The 21,742-nt window shown below is 35.6% G+C and overlaps 1 protein-coding gene across 1 annotated transcript in view; it reads right to left on the bottom strand.

The window, feature by feature from the left end:
* Positions 1 to 21,742, bottom strand: part of UNC5D (unc-5 netrin receptor D) — a 385,851-nt gene that overhangs the window by 61,228 nt on the left and 302,881 nt on the right. The window contains exons 13-14 of the mRNA XM_031949254.1: positions 14,847 to 15,015; positions 10,237 to 10,464 (exon numbers count right to left, since the gene is read on the bottom strand). Of these exons, the coding sequence (XP_031805114.1) occupies positions 10,237 to 10,464; positions 14,847 to 15,015 (397 nt within the window). The remainder of the gene's footprint in view (positions 1 to 10,236; positions 10,465 to 14,846; positions 15,016 to 21,742) is intronic.

Here is a 21,742-nt window from a genome sequence, read left to right as displayed (position 1 = left end):
AGTCAGGATTTGTTTGGGTTTGGAAGAAGGAAAAAAAAACTGAGAATTTGCAAGTGTCACAATATACCATCATTCTTCAACCTCTGGGATGAATTTATCAAAAGAAAAGAAAGGGATATCAAACAATAATAGCAAAAAAAAGACAGTTCTAATTTTTCATAGAAACAGAGCCAGAAAAGATGGGAGGATGGGAGGTCATTTAGAACTCCTCCTCTCATTGCTATTCAGCCTCAGGCATAATCATACAAGTATTCTAAGCAGCAAAAAAAAAAAAAAAAAAAAAAAAAAAAAGGCACTAGTTTTCCACAAATAGGAAAATCTTTATAATTATCCCAAAGAATGAATCAACAACCATTGTACAAACTGTGAATGATTCCCCCAAACAGATTATATGAATAGATAACACTCCTTGTGTGAAACTGATCATCCCCATTCAATAAACTCCAGTGGCTCCCTATAACCTCTAGGATCTAGCCTTTAATAATCTGGGTCTTTCCTTTCAGTTTTCCTTCATCTTATTCTATGATCCAGTGACAAGAACATCCTTGCTGTTTTTGTATAAGATATCTCATCTCCAGACTTGGAACATTTTCACTGGCTATCCCTCATACTTGGAACTTTCTCTCTCCTCATTTCTTTCTCTTGATTTCCCTGATTTTATTTCAGCTTTTAGCTAAAATTTTATCTTCTGCAAAAAGTTTTCCCTCATCCCACTTAGACCTAGTATGTTTCCTCTAAGACTACTCAAAATTTATACATGTATTTGTATTGTATAATGCATATATTTATGTAAATATGTGTGTGTACATCTATGCCATTCTTTGTATCCCCACTACTTTGGGTAATACCTTGCACAAAGCAGGCACTAAGCAAATGCTATTTGATTGACTGACTGATTTCTGAGACTACATCCTAATTCTCATTCACAAACCAGGTGCTTAGATTAGTATCCCCACAGAGTTCTAGAAGTAATGCTGGAAGTTCCTAGGGTTTCTAGTATTACTGCTCATAAGCTCCTATTGGTACATTTCCATCAAACTTCATAATACCTTTTTAAAAAGGATTTTCTATTAAGTGGACATAGCAAGGAAATTCATCTTTCCCAAATTACTGGTATACTCTTTTCTTATATACATAATGTCTCAGAAAAGAGTGTTGTCAAATTTACAACAAAATATTAGTAATGGACATATGGAAGGGAGTTGTCTGCCAAAGGCGTAATTCATAGCTACTAATTACTGGAAGTCCTTTATTCCCTTAGGGATTTTTCATTAATTTCACATTTGGTGTTTACTTTTAGACTCCTAGGGTTGGTGATTGTTTAGAATCCTGAAGATGCATTTTTGTGTCCAGTTTATCTTGAATAATGTCTCTCAGGTCCCTAATGCAGATATTGCCTTTAGTCATTGTTTCTCCTGGGATGTTGCTACTCATCTAACTGCACCTCCAGCTCTTCTGACCTTGTAAAGTTTTCAGATTTCAAATATATACTATGTCTCTGCCTACTTGATGGCTTTTTTAATTCCAGTATTTGTTTGCCTTCATTATGTCTCTGTCTTCTTCAAGTTAAATGCACTGTTTCCTACTATTTCAGTTTCTTCAGTAACAGTTTATGGAAAGAGTGAAGGAAAGAGAAAGAAGCAAATTCTCTTCTCCTAAAAAGTGATTCTCATTCAAGCACCTAGAAACTTCGGCTCCTAAATTTGGATTCTTTTTTCACTTGATTGCTTCCAAACTAACTTTCTGGTTTTAGATATTACTTGATCTTCATTTGCCAATCACAAGACATTTCCTGAGTGGTATCATCTGCCTTTATATAATGACCCCCCAAGCCCTTATGATACCTTCAAAATGACCAATGAATTATTCATTTTGTTGAATGATTGATTTAATCAAGATATTTGAATCTTCTATGATTAATTGGGGTTGACCTCTTTCATTACACAGTGTGTTAATGTTAACCATTCAAAGCTAGTAATTGCTATCACATCACATTTTAATAAGGATATTATCGATGAGCTGATGTCTTGCTTAGGATTACTAGGATGTAATAGGTCTTAATTTCTTGTTGTACAAGGATCTTTTAAGGATAACTTTTCATAGTCTAATATATTTCTAATATTTCCAAAGAGTGTTATGTCCAATAACCTTGGGAGTAGTAGTAATGTGAATAGTATTATTCCTGTCTTATAGATGAGGAACCTGAGGCACAGTTTAAATGACATTCCCATGCTCACTTAGCCATGAAGGGTCAGGAATATCAAGTCCAGGACTCATACTCAGCTCTTCTGACAAGATCAATGTTCTAATGACTGGTATTACCCTTTCTTTCCAAGTGAAATTTTCTTCTTTGTGGCAAGCACAGTTCTGGTTGGACATATTTTTTGGTTCAGATGCCTATTTCTTTAGGATGTAAAATATCCCCTGCATTAGAAAATCAGCTGTCACAACCAGCCTTTCCTCTATTCCCAAAGGATGACAAGCATTTCATTACAGCTAGAGTTGTGGCAAAATCTAATGCAGACAATTTCTGCAGAAATGTCCCATGAAAAATACATACTAATTTTGATTAAATACCCAAGGGCTCCATTGGAGTTCTAGAAAATGAGTTAGTACTGGCTATACAATCATCAGCTGAGAGAGAGAGAGAGAGAGAGAGAGAGAGAGAGAGAATGAATGAGAAATTATGCCAATCTTCCAGGGCTTTTTGATATTCTAAAATGAAATATGTTTCCTAGGTTTGTACATATTACAGTGATTTTAATACTCAAATGATCATAGCCCATGTTCCTTTTCAAGAAAATATTTCATATGAAATTCATATGAAATAGTTACAAATGAATATTTGTAGAAATGGTTCTAGAACAAGGTTGATGACTTCTCAGTTTTCTGAAAAATAGAAACCTAGAGCCAGGTCTTGTATTCATGAAGTTGTGTGTTCAGATCCTGCATCTGACAAACACTTGTTTTGTGATCATGGACAAATCTCTTTATCTCTCATATCTCCAGGTTGCTCTTTAAAGTTAAAATACAGATGGGTCACAGATCTGTATTGGAGTTTCTATGTCAGGAATGTAGTTTGATGCAGCAATGAAATCACAGATTTGAATGGAGGGGGAGAAAAAGAAAGCATGGAATGGAGAACAAAGGAAAGGGAAATAAGGAGGACAAAGAGGGAAAAAAGCAAGAGAATGACAAGAAAAACTTCAATTACAAATGCCTTTATGAATTAGAATGTTGTGAAACAGATCCAGGCAGTTTAGATAAAAACCACTCAATATATTACGTGGGAGGCTTTAGAAACTCTAGGCTACTTGTTAGTTTAGATAGAATGAAGCTATACTCATTTATCTATGTTTAGAAAAGTGCTTATTTGAAAATCTCTGGACCTCAGTGGTCCATTGAATCGGATATTGTATATCCAGGGACAGAGTAGGGTAGAAGTTGTAGAGAGGGAAATTTTAGTTGGATGCTAAGAGGAGGAGACAGAACTTTACTAATTAGCTTTCCAAAAGGAGTTGACCTTGGAAGAGAGTAAATTTCCTTTACTGGAGAATTTCAATTAGAGGCTTGTATGATCACTCACTGAGGAAACTATAGAAAGAATATTAGCGTAAAGTGCAGATTGTACCAGACTTTCTCTGGGGTCCTTCTTAACTCTGAGATTCTTTGATTATATGATGTAATAATTCATCTCTGAGCCAGAAAAGGTAGAAATTCTTAAATTGTTGTTCAATCCTTAGTGAATAATTAACTAACAATGCTTTTCTTATGCATTGGAATAAGGAAGGTAGAGGGCTGTCTCTGTCTGCTGATGATAATGGTCAGGCATGTCAATTAATTGTCAAATTTTTCTTTTAAAGGAAATTGCCATTAGCAGATGAAGGAGAGAGCAAGAATCATCAAGCAAGAATAGGGAATAAATATAATCTATCCACACATAATGGGGATAAGATCTTGAATTTAAAAGCAGGGATGGTATTAATATGCCCAAAATTATTATTTCTCAGTAAAGGAAACTTTGTGGGAAGTTTATTTTTTTTAACTATATGGGTCATAATATATCTATGTCAATTGAAGTCCTAGGGATTTGGCTGAGACACTGAAATTTTATTTGAATTTCACAGGGTTACACAACTAGGTCAGAGGTGGTCACTCCTGGGTCAGCACTTTCTCTGCTATCCCATACCATACTCCTTGCATGGTTTCAGGATAGGCCCAAGAGCCCAATACAGGATGACACAACTGGAAACAGAGCTTAAGCCTACCTCTTCCTTAGATTTCATGCCTAAATTGGTGAAGAAAAGTCAGGGCTAGTACAGATCACCACTTGACACTGTCAGGGGCTCAGCAAACTTGCTCCTAATTTATAGCAACATAGCTGATGAGGCATTTGAAGCCTGTACCTACATAAAATCTTGACTCTGAACTTTCTAATTACCTACCTTTATCATAGGACATCATTTTTATTCTGACATTGCCTAGTAGCTAGGTAGAATAAAATGAGGTTAGACTATGCTATCTCTTCAGCTGCCTCTTCTTCAACCCATTTCCTTCCTCATTTCTATCTCCACCTCCCATTCCTGCCAACTCCTTTCACTGAATCCCTAGGTATTCTTTCCAATACTGGTAACATATAATCCTGGTTTCATCCATACCAATCCACCCATAGTGGTCACAGATTTCAGAATATTCCTTGGCCACATTGACACTTCTACTTTCTCTACCACTATCATTATGACTCAGTTTGCTATTTTAATTCAAATGTTATTACCTATTCTAGAATTTGGTAGCTATTATCTACTCCCCTATCACATTATTATTCTTTCCTCAATGATTTTTAGTGCTTGCCTTTATAGTCTTGCTCTCCATCCTGACTCCTTCCCTTATTGTAGATTTACACATGCTAAAGTTCCCTCAAGTATCATAACTTCTCATTTAGGAAATTACTCATTTCCCATGATCTATTGCTCCATTCTACTTCAAATACATCATGGGATAGCCAACAACTGATCTTGCAGGTTTTGTTCTACTCTAGGATTCACCCTGATTGTCCAGACTTTCTCTACTATGCTACAGACATTTCTTCACCCTGGAAGTTCACTCCATTCATTTTCTCACATTGGAGGTATACTCGACTCCTCAGTTCTCTTTTTCTGACTGGCTGATTCCTCCCAAACCTCCATTTTAAGAAATATGCCCAGGTAAACTATGTCATCAATCCTCTTCAGGATATAGTCATTCTCCTGACTTTCACTACAATGATCCTGTGACGCTAATTTACCTCAAGCTCCTTTTGAACTTCCTTTTTTGTGTTATCTTTCCTCATTACAATGTAAGCTTCATGGGATTAAAGAAGTCTTTTATGCTTATATGTATATTCTCTGTATTTAGGACAATGCTTGACCAATAGCAAGTCCTTACAATGCTTTAAAAAAATTTTAAGCAACTTTTTTTTGCTAACTTAACTTGGCTCACATTCACCTAAAACTGTTTTCCTTCTATATTCAATAACTATGCATTTCTCTTACCTGATCATAACCTTTGTCATTCTCTCCCAAAAATGACTTTTCATACTCAACCTTTAATCTCTTTATCTATCTCTATCCTGATAGACATTCTGTTCTGTCTATATTCTTTCCTTTATAATCTTGATCCCTTAGAAACCATTCCAACTGGGCAGCTTCCTGCTCTTGATTCTCTTGTCCCTTTATCCAATAACTAAACACACCCTGACAGACCCAAATCTGGATTACTCCCAACAACTATTTCCCTCACTTCTATTTATGTGCTGAAGAACAGAATTGCAATACATCACAAAACTGTACTGACTAGGTCCATTTATAAATGTATGCTAGTTAATATTAACTAAGCTTTTACTTTACCTAGAAAATCCTATTCTATCAATCTATGTACATTTATTAAGCACCTTTTTCCCCTCAGCAACTATGCTAAGTACAATGAAAAATAAAACAGACAGTCCCAACTTTTGAGGAACTCATAGTTTAATGGAAGAGACAACATGAAACCAACTATATACAAATAAGTTATCCACAGAATAAGTTGGATACAATCAACAAAGAAAAAGCATTAGAATTAAAGGGGTGGTGGAATCTAGAAAGGCTTCAAGAAAAAGGTAGGATTTTATCTGGCCCTTGAAGGGAGCTAGGAAAGCCAAGAGATGGAGTTGAGGAAGTAAAGCATTTGGGACAGTCTGTGAAAATAAGATGTCTGAAGATATAATGTCTTGTTCAAGTTTGAGCAAGGAGACCAGTTTTACTTCTACTTAATTCATTTTCTTGTTCATCATTAATGAGCTATTCTAAACCTTTTCTTCTGTCCTGAAGTATTCCACCTTAATCTATCCAAGCCTTTCTGCTGAATATCCCTGGCCTCATGCAAGAGATAGATAGAGACGAGAAAGAGAGAGAGAGAGAGAGAGAGAGAGAGAGAGAGAGAGAGAGAGAGAGAGAGACTCATACACAGAGATGGAGAGGAAGAAAGAAACAGAGTGACAGAGAGAGATTGTGAGAAAGACTTAGAGAGAAGCTCTGAGAGAGAGAGGGTATTCAGTAAGAGGTCCTCTTCTCCTTGTCTCCTACACTTGGGAAATCATGTCCCAATATTTCCTCATTCACTCTTATCTCTGATGATATGAGGATTCACCACAATTTTTTTTTGCCATATTCCATTCTCTACAATTTCAATTTCATACATCCTTTTCTCTACAATTACAGACACCACCTTAATTCAAGACTTCACTTCTCTTCTGGATTATTGAAATAGACTTCTAATTGATCTCCCAGTCTCAAATTCCTCCCCCATCTAATTCATTCTCCACAAAAAGGTTTAAGCTATGTCTGCCTTGCTACTCCCTACTGAATAAAATAGATAGAATCCCCATAATTTTAAGGTTAATGTTTGACATTTAAAGCTCCTTACAACCAGTCTTTTTCTTGGTTTTCTAAACTGTTTACGTTCTATTACCTTCCATGTATTATGGGATCCTGCCACACTTATCTACTTGTTCTCTTCCACACAGGATCTTCAGTTTTCATTCCTCTTCATCAGTTATTTGCTATATTTAACTCCCAACCTCTAACTCTTAGAATCCTTACCTTCCTACAAGACTCAGCTCAAATGCCACCTAACTTAGAAACTTTTCCCGAGTCCAACCCCTTAACTTCTTGCTTCAATTTCCCATTACCATTCCCTTTAAGGTTACCTTCCATTTTCTCTGAAGTATTTACCTCACAGTGATTGTAAGGATCATATGAGATGTAACCAGAACCACAAAGCCCATTGATATGGGACCCCTTAAGCTTAGGTTATAGATATAAAGTGCTTAGAAATGAAAGGTGCTTAGAATGGTGTCTGACTTACAGTGAATGCTTATTTCCTTCCCTTTCTCGACATTTATCTTACATATTCTTATTTGTTTTCTCTGCTAGAATGTAAGCTTCATGAGAGCAGGGAACTATTTTTGCTTTTTCTTGGTATCCCTTGTCTTTGGCATAGTACTTAGAATATAGTAAATATTTAATAAATGCTTGATTAATTAATTACTGGCATTATAAAAAAGGTATTGTAATTATTATTAATAAGATATTTAAAAAGAGATTAAGACATATGTACAATGATTAAGTAGCAAATTATTTTTCCTGGTATTAAGTTAGCACTAATACTTAAGAAATGTTAATGGATCCTGGGAAGAAAAACTATTTCTGATTTCTCATTAGTATAAATTCCACAGCAGTTTATTCAGAAAATCCATGGTTTTTGAATTAAACAGAAGATGGCTAAAAGTTAATAAGCTTGATGGAGGGATACTGGTAAGTCACACCATTTGGCCAAAGTTCAAATCCATCTGGTTATATCTGATCATTCAAGGACATCATTTAAAAATTAAAAGGCAAAAGGAAAAACTATTGAGAATATTCTGAAATTGACCTCTGCCTTAAACCATTGTTTCTCATAATGAATGGAAAGATGAAAAAGTTCCCCAATTGGTCTCCAAGAATGTTAGAGCTGTAAACAGTTGCTTGATGACTACAGAAGCAAATACTGGGACAGCTAAATTGAAAGAGAATTCCTTCACAAACTGCCTCTTTTTCTGCAATCTTTTTAAATCTTTCAAAGTTTTTCTATTATTTTACAGAAGCTAAAGTTATGGAGCTTTTAACAGTTTCTTCATGATAGTTATATATTTATGGTGATAGTGACTCCAAGATGATTTATTGACCATTCAATTGTTTTTTTTTTGTTTTTTTTTTTTTTTTGTGGTGGTGGTGGTTATCATTGTTGCTTTTATTTTGTACCTACTATATAGCAAAGTACTCATCCTTACTGTTTGTGAAAGGTGTCTCTTCTTCATTTCTACTTTTCCATAATTGCCCTTGGATTCTAAGTTATGAAGACTAACATAGAAGGTGGCAGTTCCAAAAAAATAAATATATGTGAGAATCTTTTGAGGCTCTCTAAGCTATGGTGCCTTTGCTAGAAATATATACTCCAATGACTGAGAAAGGAATAATGAATACAACTTTCACATAAAAACATGGAAGCTGGAAAATAAACAAGTAACAGCTTTGGAGAACAGAAAACACTAACATATCACCTTCATTTACTCCTGTTCAGTGTTCTGGCACTGCTTCATTTCTATTGTAAACAAGTGTTTTCTCACTCACTGTCTTAAAAATCACAGATTGAACAAATATTTTTTGAGACAAATGTAATGATCCAGGCCTAAAATAGTAGGAATACAGAACAAGGTATAACAAAAGAGATATGACTTTTATGGAGAGACTAAACATACACAAATGTTTTCATGTTATCATTGGAGCTATTAATAGACACTTACTTTCTATGACTAGCTCATTTAAGAGGAATCTTACATGATTAAAAACGACACAGATGAAAATGAAAGGTGTTCAATGTTCAGTTCAATGCATAAAATGATGATACAGCTATCGGCACAATTTGTGATATTTAATACAAAAGCTGTGGACCTAATTGCCTCCACTTTGCTTTACTCCATACACTCCCAATTAGAAAAAAAAATACCCATATGTATATACATGAGCACATACATACATACACACTGTCCCTGCACCAACCTCCCCTCCTCTTGCTATGTTCATTTGTGTCTGGGTTTTTACCAGAGCTGTTAAGTAGAAAAGTATCACCCTATAGAAGTACTACAAATTATCCCTGGAGTAAGGGGGAGCAAACTTTCAAATGGGACAAAGGAAAGGTATATCAGGCATTAGGAGGGAGACAGAGAGAAATAAATGTTAATGGTTTGGGAATCACTGCTGGGGAAACTATAATTTAAAGGCAATGAAGCAGTGGGGTTAAGGAAGGTACTTAGCCTAATCTTTCACTAGTACTTTCCAATTTTACCCAATTATTCTTAGTTTATCATCGGTAAATGTAGATTTATGCTGCAGCAGGAATGTGTTCAGTGCTGTCTGAATTCAGCACCTTGGGATGAAATTCTATATGTGTATGTACATATTTAAACTTACAGGTGGACATACATACATAAACACATATATTTGAATATATAGAAGTACAGACATACATGTACACACATCCCTGTATGCATACACAATACAAATATATATATATATATATATTTAAACTTACAGGTGGACATATATATTTGGTGTCTATATATGAATATATGTGTGTATATGTTTGCATACTTATTTACATACACATATGCTTTATGTGTATATATTTAATGTATACTTATAGATATATGCACATATATTTGTCTATAAATAGATGTGTGTATGTATATATGTATTTATTATTATATGCTCCAAAAATAGTGATCAATAAGCACTCTTTCCTATGCTTATACTGTCCTCCCTCTACTCATCCATTGAAATCTTTCCTTTCTTTTATATTCCAACTCAGTTTCATTTGTGAAACTTTCCCTGATCCCAAACCAAATATATCTTTTAAATTTTTCATTTCATCTCTAATATAGCACTATATAAAATTGTCTACTATATTTATTTGTGGATATTTCTTATCTCCTCCCAAAACTAAATTCCTTGAGGATAGAGATCATATTTACCTAATTTTGTATTTCTAGGCAACTGAGATTGTATACAAAGTTCATAAACAAAAGTTTGTTGAATGAATAAATGAATTTTCCATATATTTCTTCTGACCAGAAACCACTTCTTGTTAGGAAAACACAGAAAAGACAGAAAAAAGGCTAACCTGAAATGCACAAGGGGTGTTATCCACACAATAGACTCTCAGGTTGTAATCCAGGGAGTTACACGACATGCAGCCAAAGACAGCCACCTTGAGTTGCTTCACAGCACAATCGGTGATGGGTTCTCCGGCCAGTGCATATGTCCCAAAGCTGTCCAGGAGGACATGACATGCAAACGGGTCCAAGAGGCAATAACAGGAAGTTGATTCATCCTCCACTGACATCACCTCCTATTATGGAAATAAAAGACACACACACACACACACACACACACACACACACACACACACACACACACCTTTTAACTTTATTGACATGCTATTTAAGATTCATTCTACAAAGTTCACATCCCCCCCAGAATATTTTTTCTTTTCTAATTGCCTTGATGCTTAATACAAATCTTTCATCAATCATGATAAATACTTTAATCAGCAACTGTAGTTGTGGTTATTTATGGTGCAATGAATTTCTACTTAATAAGTAATAATAACAAAATATAAGCAATTTCAGCATCATTTAAAATGTCCTAATATTCCTTGTTAATTTTTTTAATGTCAAGTTAAGAAATTATCTTGAATATCAAAATCAATAAAGGAAATCTTTATATTGGTCTGCTTTTAACCACCTTTTTCTGGTATTCATCAAAATAATTCATATTTTCATCATAGGTTGTTTTTGCCCTGCAGCATAACAGAACCATTCATGAAGCCCCATTAAACACTCGGCTTGAGTAGCTTCTCCTGCTAAATTTCTCCACTTAGCTCTTAGCTATTTGTAATTTGCTAGAGCTGGAAAAACAGAAACCCAATGCCATCTCCCTTAACAACAAAACCTTCAAAACAAATAAACAAAAAAAAATTACTGATAAACTAGTGAAACGATACAGAAAAAGGGAAATTAAGTTAGCAAAAAAAGTAGAGAAAATAAATTTTTAAAAAATGCCAAATGAATTGTTATGTTGGGTCATAAAATTTAAACTTAGAGCTATGATTATGGAGTCCACTTTTATTTAACAGATGAGGGAACTCAGTCTCAAAATGATAAAAATAAGTTGTCCAAGATTATATGATTAATAAAAAATAGAAGGCCTATTCAAAGTGATTCTAGGTTGTAGATCTAGAAATAACTTAAAGATTATTGAATCTGTTTTATTCTAAACTAAAGGAAACTAAAGCCCTGGGATGTAATTTACATAAATTCATACAAGTAATAAGTAGCTAAGTCGCAGTTTTAAACTGAGTTCTCTGACTTCAAATCCAATACTCTTGTTCCACACTGCTACTCAAACTGGTGTTTTCTCCAAGATGTAATTTCGCCTGTTCTGTTAAGGAAATACATAAAATTCACGATTCCAAGGAAATTTCTTCCAAATATAAAAGCAATGAGGGCATGGAAATAGGATGTATGTATGAATTCAGGAAGCAAAATCCTGAATAAGGAGATAGCCATAATGTTGGGGATGCTCTTCATCATCTGAAGATATAAATATTTTTTTAAAATAGGTAATCTTTTCTTCCCTCCTTTTCTGAAAACTTCTCCTGAAAGCAACCTACTTCAGGTGGAAACTGGGTACCCACAGGCAGATTCTACAAAACAGCAGTGTGTGTGTGTGTGTGGGGGGGGGTATGTATGTATGCATGTATATGTGGGTGTAGTGAGGGGAAAGGTGCACAGAACTGTAAGATTAGCAAGACCACATACTTTGACTGGGTGAGTAAAGTACCACAAGGCTAATAAGGAAGGCTAGACAAGGTTCTGAAGGGATTGAAATGATAAACAGAGGAATTTATATTTGATCCTAGAGATCATGGGGAATAAAGGGAGTTTGACTAAGGAATAACATTTAGAACTGTGCTTTAGGAAGATCTCTTTGACAACTGGATGGAGAATGGATTTGAGGGAGGAAGAACAATGGGAAGAACCTGCAGCATATTTAATATATATTGATTTACTTGCCTTCTAAGGGAAGGTCTGGGGGGAAGGGAGTGAAAAAAAATTGGAATACAAGGTTTTGCAAGGGTGAATGTTGAAAATTATCTATTCATATGTTTTGAAAATAAAAAGCCCTAAAAAAAGAAAGAAAAAGGAAGAAGCTGCAGGAGATAAGAAAGGCAGCATATTCAAAAGATAATGTGGTGGCAGAAACACTAAGATACGAGCACCTTTTGATTGTATGGCATTGGGGAGAAGAAGGAGGAAAGGATAACAGAAAATTGTGAACCTGGAGGAGTATAAGGATGTTGAAGGCTCAACAAAATAGAGAAATTTAGAAGTTGCTTAATTTTGGGGGGAAAGTTATTGCATTCTCTTTTAGAGAATGCTTTTAGATATGCTGGATTTGAGATACATATGGATTATTCAGTTCAAAACGTCAGTAGTCATTTGAAGGACTGGAGCTAAGGATAGTGACTAGGGTGAAGATCAGACATTCAGATGATAGATAAGTCAAAGAAAGCTATGTGTGCAGGGATGCAGGTACAGCCCTTTTCTCCATCCTCAATCCTCTATCTTTTGTATTTGGCATTTTGACACTGTTGTTCATATTCTCCTTTCTGTATTTATGTAGCTTTATTCTGTTCTTACTCTACTCCATACAATGTGACCACTCTCCAGTTTCTGTTCTTGCCTTATCATCTGTGTTATACTTCCTAACAATGGATGTTCCCCAAGCTTTCATCCTATGCTTGTTTCTATTCTTTTTCTATATTCTCTTTTGGTAACCTTGTCAGCTCACTTACATTTAATGATCATCTCAATGTTGATAAGTGTCAGATATATCTGTCCCATACCATCCATATCTACATATTCATGCCCATTATCTTCACAGTTGCCTACCACCATTTGCTTATTGGACACTTCAAACTGTATGTCTCAGAAACAATTCAAATTCAATATATCCAAAGATGAACTCATTTTTTTTAACCAAACACAACATTTTTTTTCCAAATTTCCTTGTATTAAAAGAATCACTACTCCTTCAGTATTCCAAGTCCCTAATTTTAGCATTACTCTTGACTGTCTATCCCACATATATCTAATTAGTTGCTAAATCTTGCCAATTATTTCAAAATATCCATTGTTTTCTATGCTTTCTCTCCAATTACACAACTATAAACTTATTTAAGACCCCAGCTTCTTAAACTGTGGTTCATGATCTCATAGTGTCTCCTAACTGAATGGAGGTTGTGAAAGTAAGATTTATTATCAGCAAATGTTTGATTTGTATATCTACTTCATATAGCAATATACCTAGGGGTCACATAAAATTTTTTTCAGGGGAAAAGAGACTGCTAATGAAAAAAGCTTAGCAATCTCTAATTTAGACCTTCATCACACAACCAAATTAATGCAATAGTCACCTAATTGATCTTCTTACTTCAAATCTCTCACTATTATAGTCTATCTCACAAACTGCTGTCAAAGACAGTGTAGATGATTTTCCTTAAGTGTAGATCTGACCATATGATACTCTTCTCAAAAAAAAAAAAAATCCTATTGCTTTAAGAACAAACTATGAACTCCTCTCTTTAATTTCTAATGCCTTAAATAATATGTTTCCAACCCCTCTTTTCAGCCTCACTGAACAATTTTGCTCTGTTACATAGCCAACATTGCTCTCTCACAGTCAACACTTCAGCTTCAATCTCCATGCTTCTGTACTGCCATCCCCCGTGCTTGAATTTCCTCCTTATATCTTCACTTCCTTTTAGACACCGTTTAAGCACCATCTTCTATATGAATTATTTTGTGATCCTGCCAATGGCTGGAATCCTCACTCCCAAACTGCTTTATATTTTGTATTCTTTTATATTTGTTCCCTTTAAATTCATTATATATATATATATATATATATATATATATGTATATATTGTTTACCCCCATTTGAATTTAGGTTTTCTTTGAATAAAATTATTTCAATTTTTTATTTTATTTTTAATTTATGAAATAAATAAGAATTTCACTAACATAGCAGGATGATTAAAAAAAAAAAACTTGATTGCAAATGAAACTGCAAATCCATTACGTACACTCATACATGTATTTCTAGTGCTTAGCACAATGGCCTGACACATTAAAGATGCTTAATGCTTACTGATGGACTAATTGATATAAAGATCTTGGAGTCATCTTCACATGAATGACAATTAAATTGATAATATAACCTAATAAAAATTGCAGAGGGGGAAGAGAAGAGTGCTTAGTACAAGGTTCAGGTCATACTCATCATTAGGGAATTACATAGTATTTAATAGTATGCTCTTGCTTTTTGGAATGTGTAGTATTTCTCAGTTCATTCTGAAACTAAATCAGGAGTTTGGATGAATTATTGTTTCTGTTCTCCGATTTAATACCCAAATACAAGTTCAAATAGGAGAGGATTAGAACTGAGCACAAAGAGGTACATTTCTGAGTAGATATCTAACTGTAACTTTTTTTTCCCTCATTGTCAGTGCTGAAAGGGTTGATTGTAAAGGGTTTATATAGCATATGACCCCAGAGAAGAAAGAAATATTTAAAAATCACAAAACAAGTAATAGAGGTTAAGTTCACCTCCTAGTTAGAATTCCCCACCAGACATACTATTGTTTTGGGGAACAAAAATTGGTCTCACCTCCCACTTGCCCTGCTGGGTCCTCTTCTTCAAATGAATATTCCAGTGCTCCGAACTGACATCAGCACAGTGGGGTATGGTCAAGGCAAATGGAGTGGTGACTACCATGTCTGAAGGACCACAGGTGACTTCAGGACTTAGGAGAACTTCTGATCCATCTGGTTGGAGGCTTTGTTTACATTTGGAGGAAAAGAAGAAACATGAGCCAAAAAGAAGGGTGAGTCAGCATAGCACAGTCATATCTTATGTATTAACAAGTAGGGTCGGGGAGAAAGTAGTGGTACTTGAGGGTTGAACATAAACCAAGTTTTCTGCACTGTTCACAGCCCAGAAGATGGGTCACAAACATGCAAAGTAATTCTATTTATGCCTAGCAATTTTGCTGTCGAACAGCTGAACAAGGCTCTTAACAGTTGATGCTTATAGAGTGAGTTAAAGCCCGCATTTCAAATCCAGGGTGTGGGGAAAGGGGAAACTGACAAATGCCTACTCATATTTGCAGTGCAGAGTTGGAGAAAGGATGGGGATTGGGGACAGAAACACCAAAACCCCTCTCCCAGCTGCAATGCAAGAGTCCTACTGATGGAACACCCAAGTCCAAATGTTCAAACATGATGAAAACAGCTGATGCTGACAATGTTGCCACCAGATTCTTTCCTTCCAATGATACTATCAACAATATTTTCATAGTAGTAAATAATGACAATAACTTATTATATAACAAAACAGCCCTTCAGCTATGTGCAGATTGAGTATTAACTTTCCTCATTTTGAAAATGTATTTTCTGCCAATGCACAAATACATAGGTTATACATATTGACAGCACAGCAGACAGTTATAAATATGCATTTTCAAATACATGAATATAGATCTTTCAAATCTCCCTCGTTTGGTGTCTAAATTTAACGTCATCCCACACAAACCTGGTGTTCACATTTTTTATTTTGTTCTCTGTATTGTGAATAATTCATAATGAGAATGCAGAGTCATGAGACAGATGAAAGAAAATGACAGTTAACAGAAGGAAAAAAAAATCCACCTCCCTGAATGAGTCCCTATTTCATTTCTCCTTTTCTTTCTTCTATTTCCTTGTCCCTTGGGAGGTAATTGCAAGTTCTAATACAATAGTTAGATGGAGGATCCTAGGATGTTCTTTTTCCCACTACCCCTTTTCTGAATTCCTAGCTAGAGGGTCTTGGATAATTTGCATTGTCTTTCCTTGCCTTTTTTTAATTTATAAAATTAGAGGCTTACATTAGGGTGAAGTTAATATTGAGGCTCTTGGAGGAAAGAAGTATGAAAACTTTTTAGAAGTTTTGAAGCATGAAAATATTACGATTACTGAAGTTGTAGACTCACAGATATATAATTAGATATGATCTAATCCAACCAACTCATTTTACAGATGAAGAAACTGAGGCCCAAAAAGCTTACATGACTTGCTCAAGATAATATAGGTAATTACTGTCAGAATCAGATTTAAACACAGAACCAATGATTAAATCCATCACTCTTTCCACACCAGCAGGTATGAACGATCAGTGACTAGTGATTGAAAAAGCTTCCTCCTTGATAACAGAAATCCTGTTTCCAATGTTCTTATGTTGTAATACACTTTATACAAGTTCATGAAACAGGTTATTCACACTTTAGTCTCTAAATTATTTCGTTGACATTATATTCTAATCATTTTCTCTTCTTTTTTCCTCTTTCTCTCTGCCAATCTCTCTTTCAACAACTCTCTCTGTCTTCTCTTTTTATCTTTTTTCTCTCTCTCGCTCCCCCACATGTTAGCAATTGCCCTTGTATCTTGTTATCTGTAATTTGCAGCTGCAGAAAACAAGATATTTACCTCAGCAAGTCCATCATCTCTAGCCTATAGTGGTTATCAAATCAACAACTGACACATACTTTTTCACTACTGCCTCACAAAACAGCACCCTGTACAGACACAAAGGCATTTAGGCTTATTTAAAGTTAACTACAGCCCCAAGTTGGGCGATCCCCATCCCTGTCTGAAGCAAAATACAGGTGAAGCTGAAAACCATCCTGCATTGACTCTCAGGCACCATGATCAGATTAAGTGAGTCACAGGTGATGATTCTCCAAAGGAAGTAAGCTGAGCTTTTGGAGCGGAAGGGCAAAAACAAAGGTTTTTTTGAGGGGACTAGAGGGGGGCAAGCAAGAGGGGGGCTTTGGAAAGTGGCCCATTAGCCATTGGGAAGTCTTCATGAACAGCTTAGAACAATGTGCTCGATGTCTGAAAAACGTAAAATTTAAATGTGTGCTATAACCAGCATGTGGCAGCAGCCGTGGACCACTGCCAGGGGCCATTAGGGAGGGTTAAGCGGTTTTTGTGTAATTGGTGCCTGCATTCATCACGTACAGGAATAGCAGGGATGCTTGTGAGTGACCGATGACAAGCTCTCCTAAAAGAACCATTTAATTGCTTTCAGAGAATCATCCCCCTTGTTGAACATATTGTTCAAACATATGGGAATTTGGGGAATTATTTAATGCCAAATGAACTGAAATCAGCTAATTAGATGAACTCTCACACTCATTGTGAATAGCAAGACTCCTTTCTGTAATAACTTAAACAGCATTAGGAGTCAGAGGCAGTACATATTGGGTATTAAGCAAAGCATGGGATGGGAGCTTTGCATAAAGCAGATACTGGCTATTTCCATAAGTGCAAAGTAAGTAAATCAAGATTTATATCTAATCCCCCTACAGTGAAAATAATGTGAGTGGGTGTAGAGTCTCCAGTGAAGGAACAAAATATAATCTCTCCATTTTTCCATGATTAATGATAATTTGCCCTTTCCTGCCTCCTTCTATCTGTGGCAATCAGAGGACTTTACAAATATTAATTAACACTCATCACACACCTGTGGAGGCAGGTGTTTCAAGCATAAGGTCACAGAAAAGTCAATCAAACTGATAGGAACAAAACCCAAAATGCCTGACTCATACTCTCCTGCTGTAGTAGTACAGTACTATATTTTACTTCTCTATTATTGCTTTCTTCTTAGGGTTCTGCCTTGATGCCTTAACGGGGCTTTCAAGTAACCCTGAGTTCCTGAAGGAGCTACTCGGAGTAGTCCACCTAAGATGGAAATACACCGAAGATAGACCTGGTGATAAAAGATGTGTCTGTTGTCCAAGAACAAAGAAGCTACTCACTGAGCATTTTTGTCAGGCTTAGGCAACTCAGGACTTCCTACCAATGCACAAAGGAATAGCAATCTACATCAATACAGATAATAACATAGCAATGAATTAAAGTTATATTAAAAATATCTGGAAAAAGTTAATCCCAGGAGTTTCAGTCTAATAGTCTGACACCTAGACTTTCTCAAGGGAAAAGCAAAACAATAACAATAATAACCATATCAATGAGACTAAATTTGGGGATCATAGTTCATATTCTCACCAGGGGTGCTCAAACTAGGGCCTGTGGGCCAGATGTGGCAGCAGAGGATGATTATTCCTGTCACCCAGGGCTATGAAGTGTCTTTATTTAAAACAAAGTTTTTGTTTTTACTATAGTCCTGCCCTCCGACAGTCTGAGGGACAGTGAACTGGCCCCCTATTTAAAACGTTTGAGGAGCCCTGTTAAACCACGAATGTAGAAATCATGGGCATGTTTTTCTAGTAGAGAGTTTGAAAATTTGAGATTAAAAATCCCTAATTGCAAAAGCAAAAGTGAAATGTATAAACAAAGGGAGATTTTTTTAAAAAAAAATTAAACATTTGATACATGAAAACCATAGTGGAGTTGATATGCTTTTTCTTAACAGTGAGAGAGATTGTATAAGCTTTCTGAGATAGTATAAACTGAATTACTATTATCTGTAAAATAACATCTTTGTAAAATAGTATTCCAAGTCTTAAACTTGTACTATATTAGCAACCCAATGTAAAAAAACTAGCACTAGAAGTAATCTTAAAGAATTTGTGGTCTAATGCCCTAGTTTTGTAGAAGAGAAACTGAACCCCAGAAAGGTTAAATACCAATGTCACCTCCAGGTGCAAAGCCAGGATTTGAACCCAAGTGTTTTGATGCCAGGTCTAGCATGTACACCCCTATACCAGGATGCCTCTGTAACCCAGTCTGTAGGATACAATGTACATATGAAGGAGAATTATTCTAGACATAATGGGAAATCCTGATTGTGTAAATCTCAGATTCTAAAAATTATAATTAATATAAAGCCAGTCTTGGTTGAGATATTGGCTTCTTATAGACTAGCCTAGAAAGAATAGGTTTGTAAATTTAAATTCTAATCCTCACTGAGCTGCTGAATGTCCTGGAGGAAATTGCCTCATGTTCCTATACTTGGCTTTCTCCATCTTAAAAAAAGTAAGTGGTAGAATAATGTGCTTGTGAAAACATATGGGAGCCTCCATGATTGGTGCTGCAGAAATGCTGACATTTGTTATACTTTATGGATACCAGAATTCTGAGAAAGGGACAGCACTAGGAAAAATTATGAAGCAGGCAATAGGTGTCTAATTCTATTTAATTACATAACATTAAGTGCCTACTGTGTGATGGGCTTTGTGATGGTATATTATTCAACTATCCCTTCATTTCCTTATAGATCATTCTTCTCTTGTCTCAGTCAGCAGTCTTATGAAATCCAACAACTGCCCAGAGTGTTGATTTGGACAGTTCTGGCCAAGTCTTGCCTCTTTATTAGTTTCCTAGAGACTGGAATTCTCTGACTCCTATCTCAATACTGATCCCCACTGCTAGGCTGTTTTCACTATGAATAGAAAATATTGAGTAAGAAAAGTTGATAAAATTCATAGGAGCAGCTTTAGAGTGGCTCAGACTATAATTTTCATCATTTTCCCAGTCTTGGTACAAAAAACATGAAGCTCTCCGCTCTACATGGTGACCACACAAATGAAGGAGGTTCAAGTGCAACACTTATGAAGGGAATCCAGGCCTCCTATCTTTACTGCCCTAACCATCCTCAATTATTGTTTCTTCTGAATTCACTATAGATATTATTACTATGTATTTTCTCCCCATCAAGTATAATTCAGTTGGAGAGAAGATCTAATATCCCCCTTTTTATCATCTAACTCCCTTGAATACCTCTGAGGAAATGCCAGCATATTCAAATGCTACTCAGTTCTCTCATATTTCCTAGTGTTAAGGAAAGCATCTCAAAGCAACCTTCCATTGTTCCAATGTCCAATGAGACATTGCCTCTGTTTTTTTAATCCTCTATGATCTACAGTACTGTATTTTCCTTACCAGAATGTGACAATCCCTCCTTTTTGGGGGAAAACAAAGCAAAACAAAACAAAACCAAAAACAACAGCAAAAATAATAACACTTTGTTCTCCAGGTCCATTCAAATTTCCTACTTGGAATAATATAACAAATAAATCTGGTGTCAATAAGCTGATAATGCCTTACTAATGATATATCCTTTCCAGTATGTTGTTAGTATTATTACTACTAATGAAAGCACTAAGACTAGGACTACCAGTGTCAAAAAGAAAAATATCTTATATCTATAAGGCCTATGTTCATTTACAAAACCCTTTCATATAAATTGTCTAATGATTTTCATCCAACTCTGTCAGATAGGACAAGGTGAACATTATTTTATTGGTGGTATTACCAATAAATATGGAATCATATTTTACTGGTGGAATAAAGATACTTGGAGGATTTAAATGATTTGCCCCAAGTTACAGAAAAAAGCAGCCTGCAGGGCTGAGAGAATTAAGGCCAACTTTTTTGACCCCAGGTGAAAGTTCCTGTTTTTATTTTTCATCTAATATAATTACATTTTAAGAATCTCCTTTGGAGCCTTCTGAAGGAGAGCATGGTACAGTACATAGAGAACTAGGCCTGAAGCCATAAAGACCAAGATTTAATTCTGCTTCAGACATGGGAGAACAGGGGTTGAGTGAGGGAAGGGGGAGTGATATGCCTTTGAGCAATTAAAGCTTAACACTGTACAGAGTTTTGGAACAACCTGTATACTGACTATGTTGCTGTGAGGAAGTCACTTAATCACTCAGGGCACTAGGCAACTTTTTAAGATGACAGTTTATAGAGAATTGATGACCTGATTGGTAGCTCCCAGGTAAGGAATCTCCCCATAGCATTGAAACTACAAATCTAATCCTTATTCTTATCCTATTTCTGATACCTTAAACCATAGGGGTGAGTAATGAGAGGAATTCTGAGAAAGGGTCAATGAAAGGAAACATATTTCAGGATAGGATGGGGAGGAAACCTTGTCAAACTGAAAAAGACATGCCTTATAAGAAGGAGTCTCTCTACTATCCCTCTCCCTAAGGATAGTCCTAATGGGGATAAAGCAGGACAAGAAATTGGTGTAAACCTCAGAGTTATATTGTAAAAATGAAGTGATAAATTTATATATGTCTAGGTACATTCTGCAGGATAGTAATGGTGAAAAATGTGACTTTATACAGGGCTGGCTTTAGAAAAGCAACTGCTTAATAAGGCATATCTAGAAGGGCATTAAAGCTGATTTTGCCTCTGTTCTTAAGATTCAAGAGGTTGCAGCTCAACATACAAGATATTGTCTCCTGCAGGCAGGAGAGTCAATTCCTAAATTCTAGACTTCTTTTGCCTCCATTGCTGTTGATTTTCTGCATTAGTTAATTATTCCTCCCTGCTTTCCTCCTTACATGTTATTGGGTCTATATTATAGATTAATTTTGGTTTGATCACCTTTACTCAGCAGATCATTCAGGAAATTAAGACAAGCAATTAATGATCGTTTTACAATGTCAAACCCCAGGTCAATATATAATTAAATCATATTTTAATAGAATGAACATAAAAAGGCAGTTGGATGGGAGCTGTACTTAGTCACAACCCTGGATATGGGGG

This window comes from Sarcophilus harrisii, chromosome 2, assembly GCF_902635505.1.
Source record: "Sarcophilus harrisii chromosome 2, mSarHar1.11, whole genome shotgun sequence".
NCBI lineage: Eukaryota > Metazoa > Chordata > Mammalia > Dasyuromorphia > Dasyuridae > Sarcophilus > Sarcophilus harrisii.
Note: the sequence above shows the minus strand (reverse complement) of the source record. Positions and strands in the feature narration are given on the sequence as shown.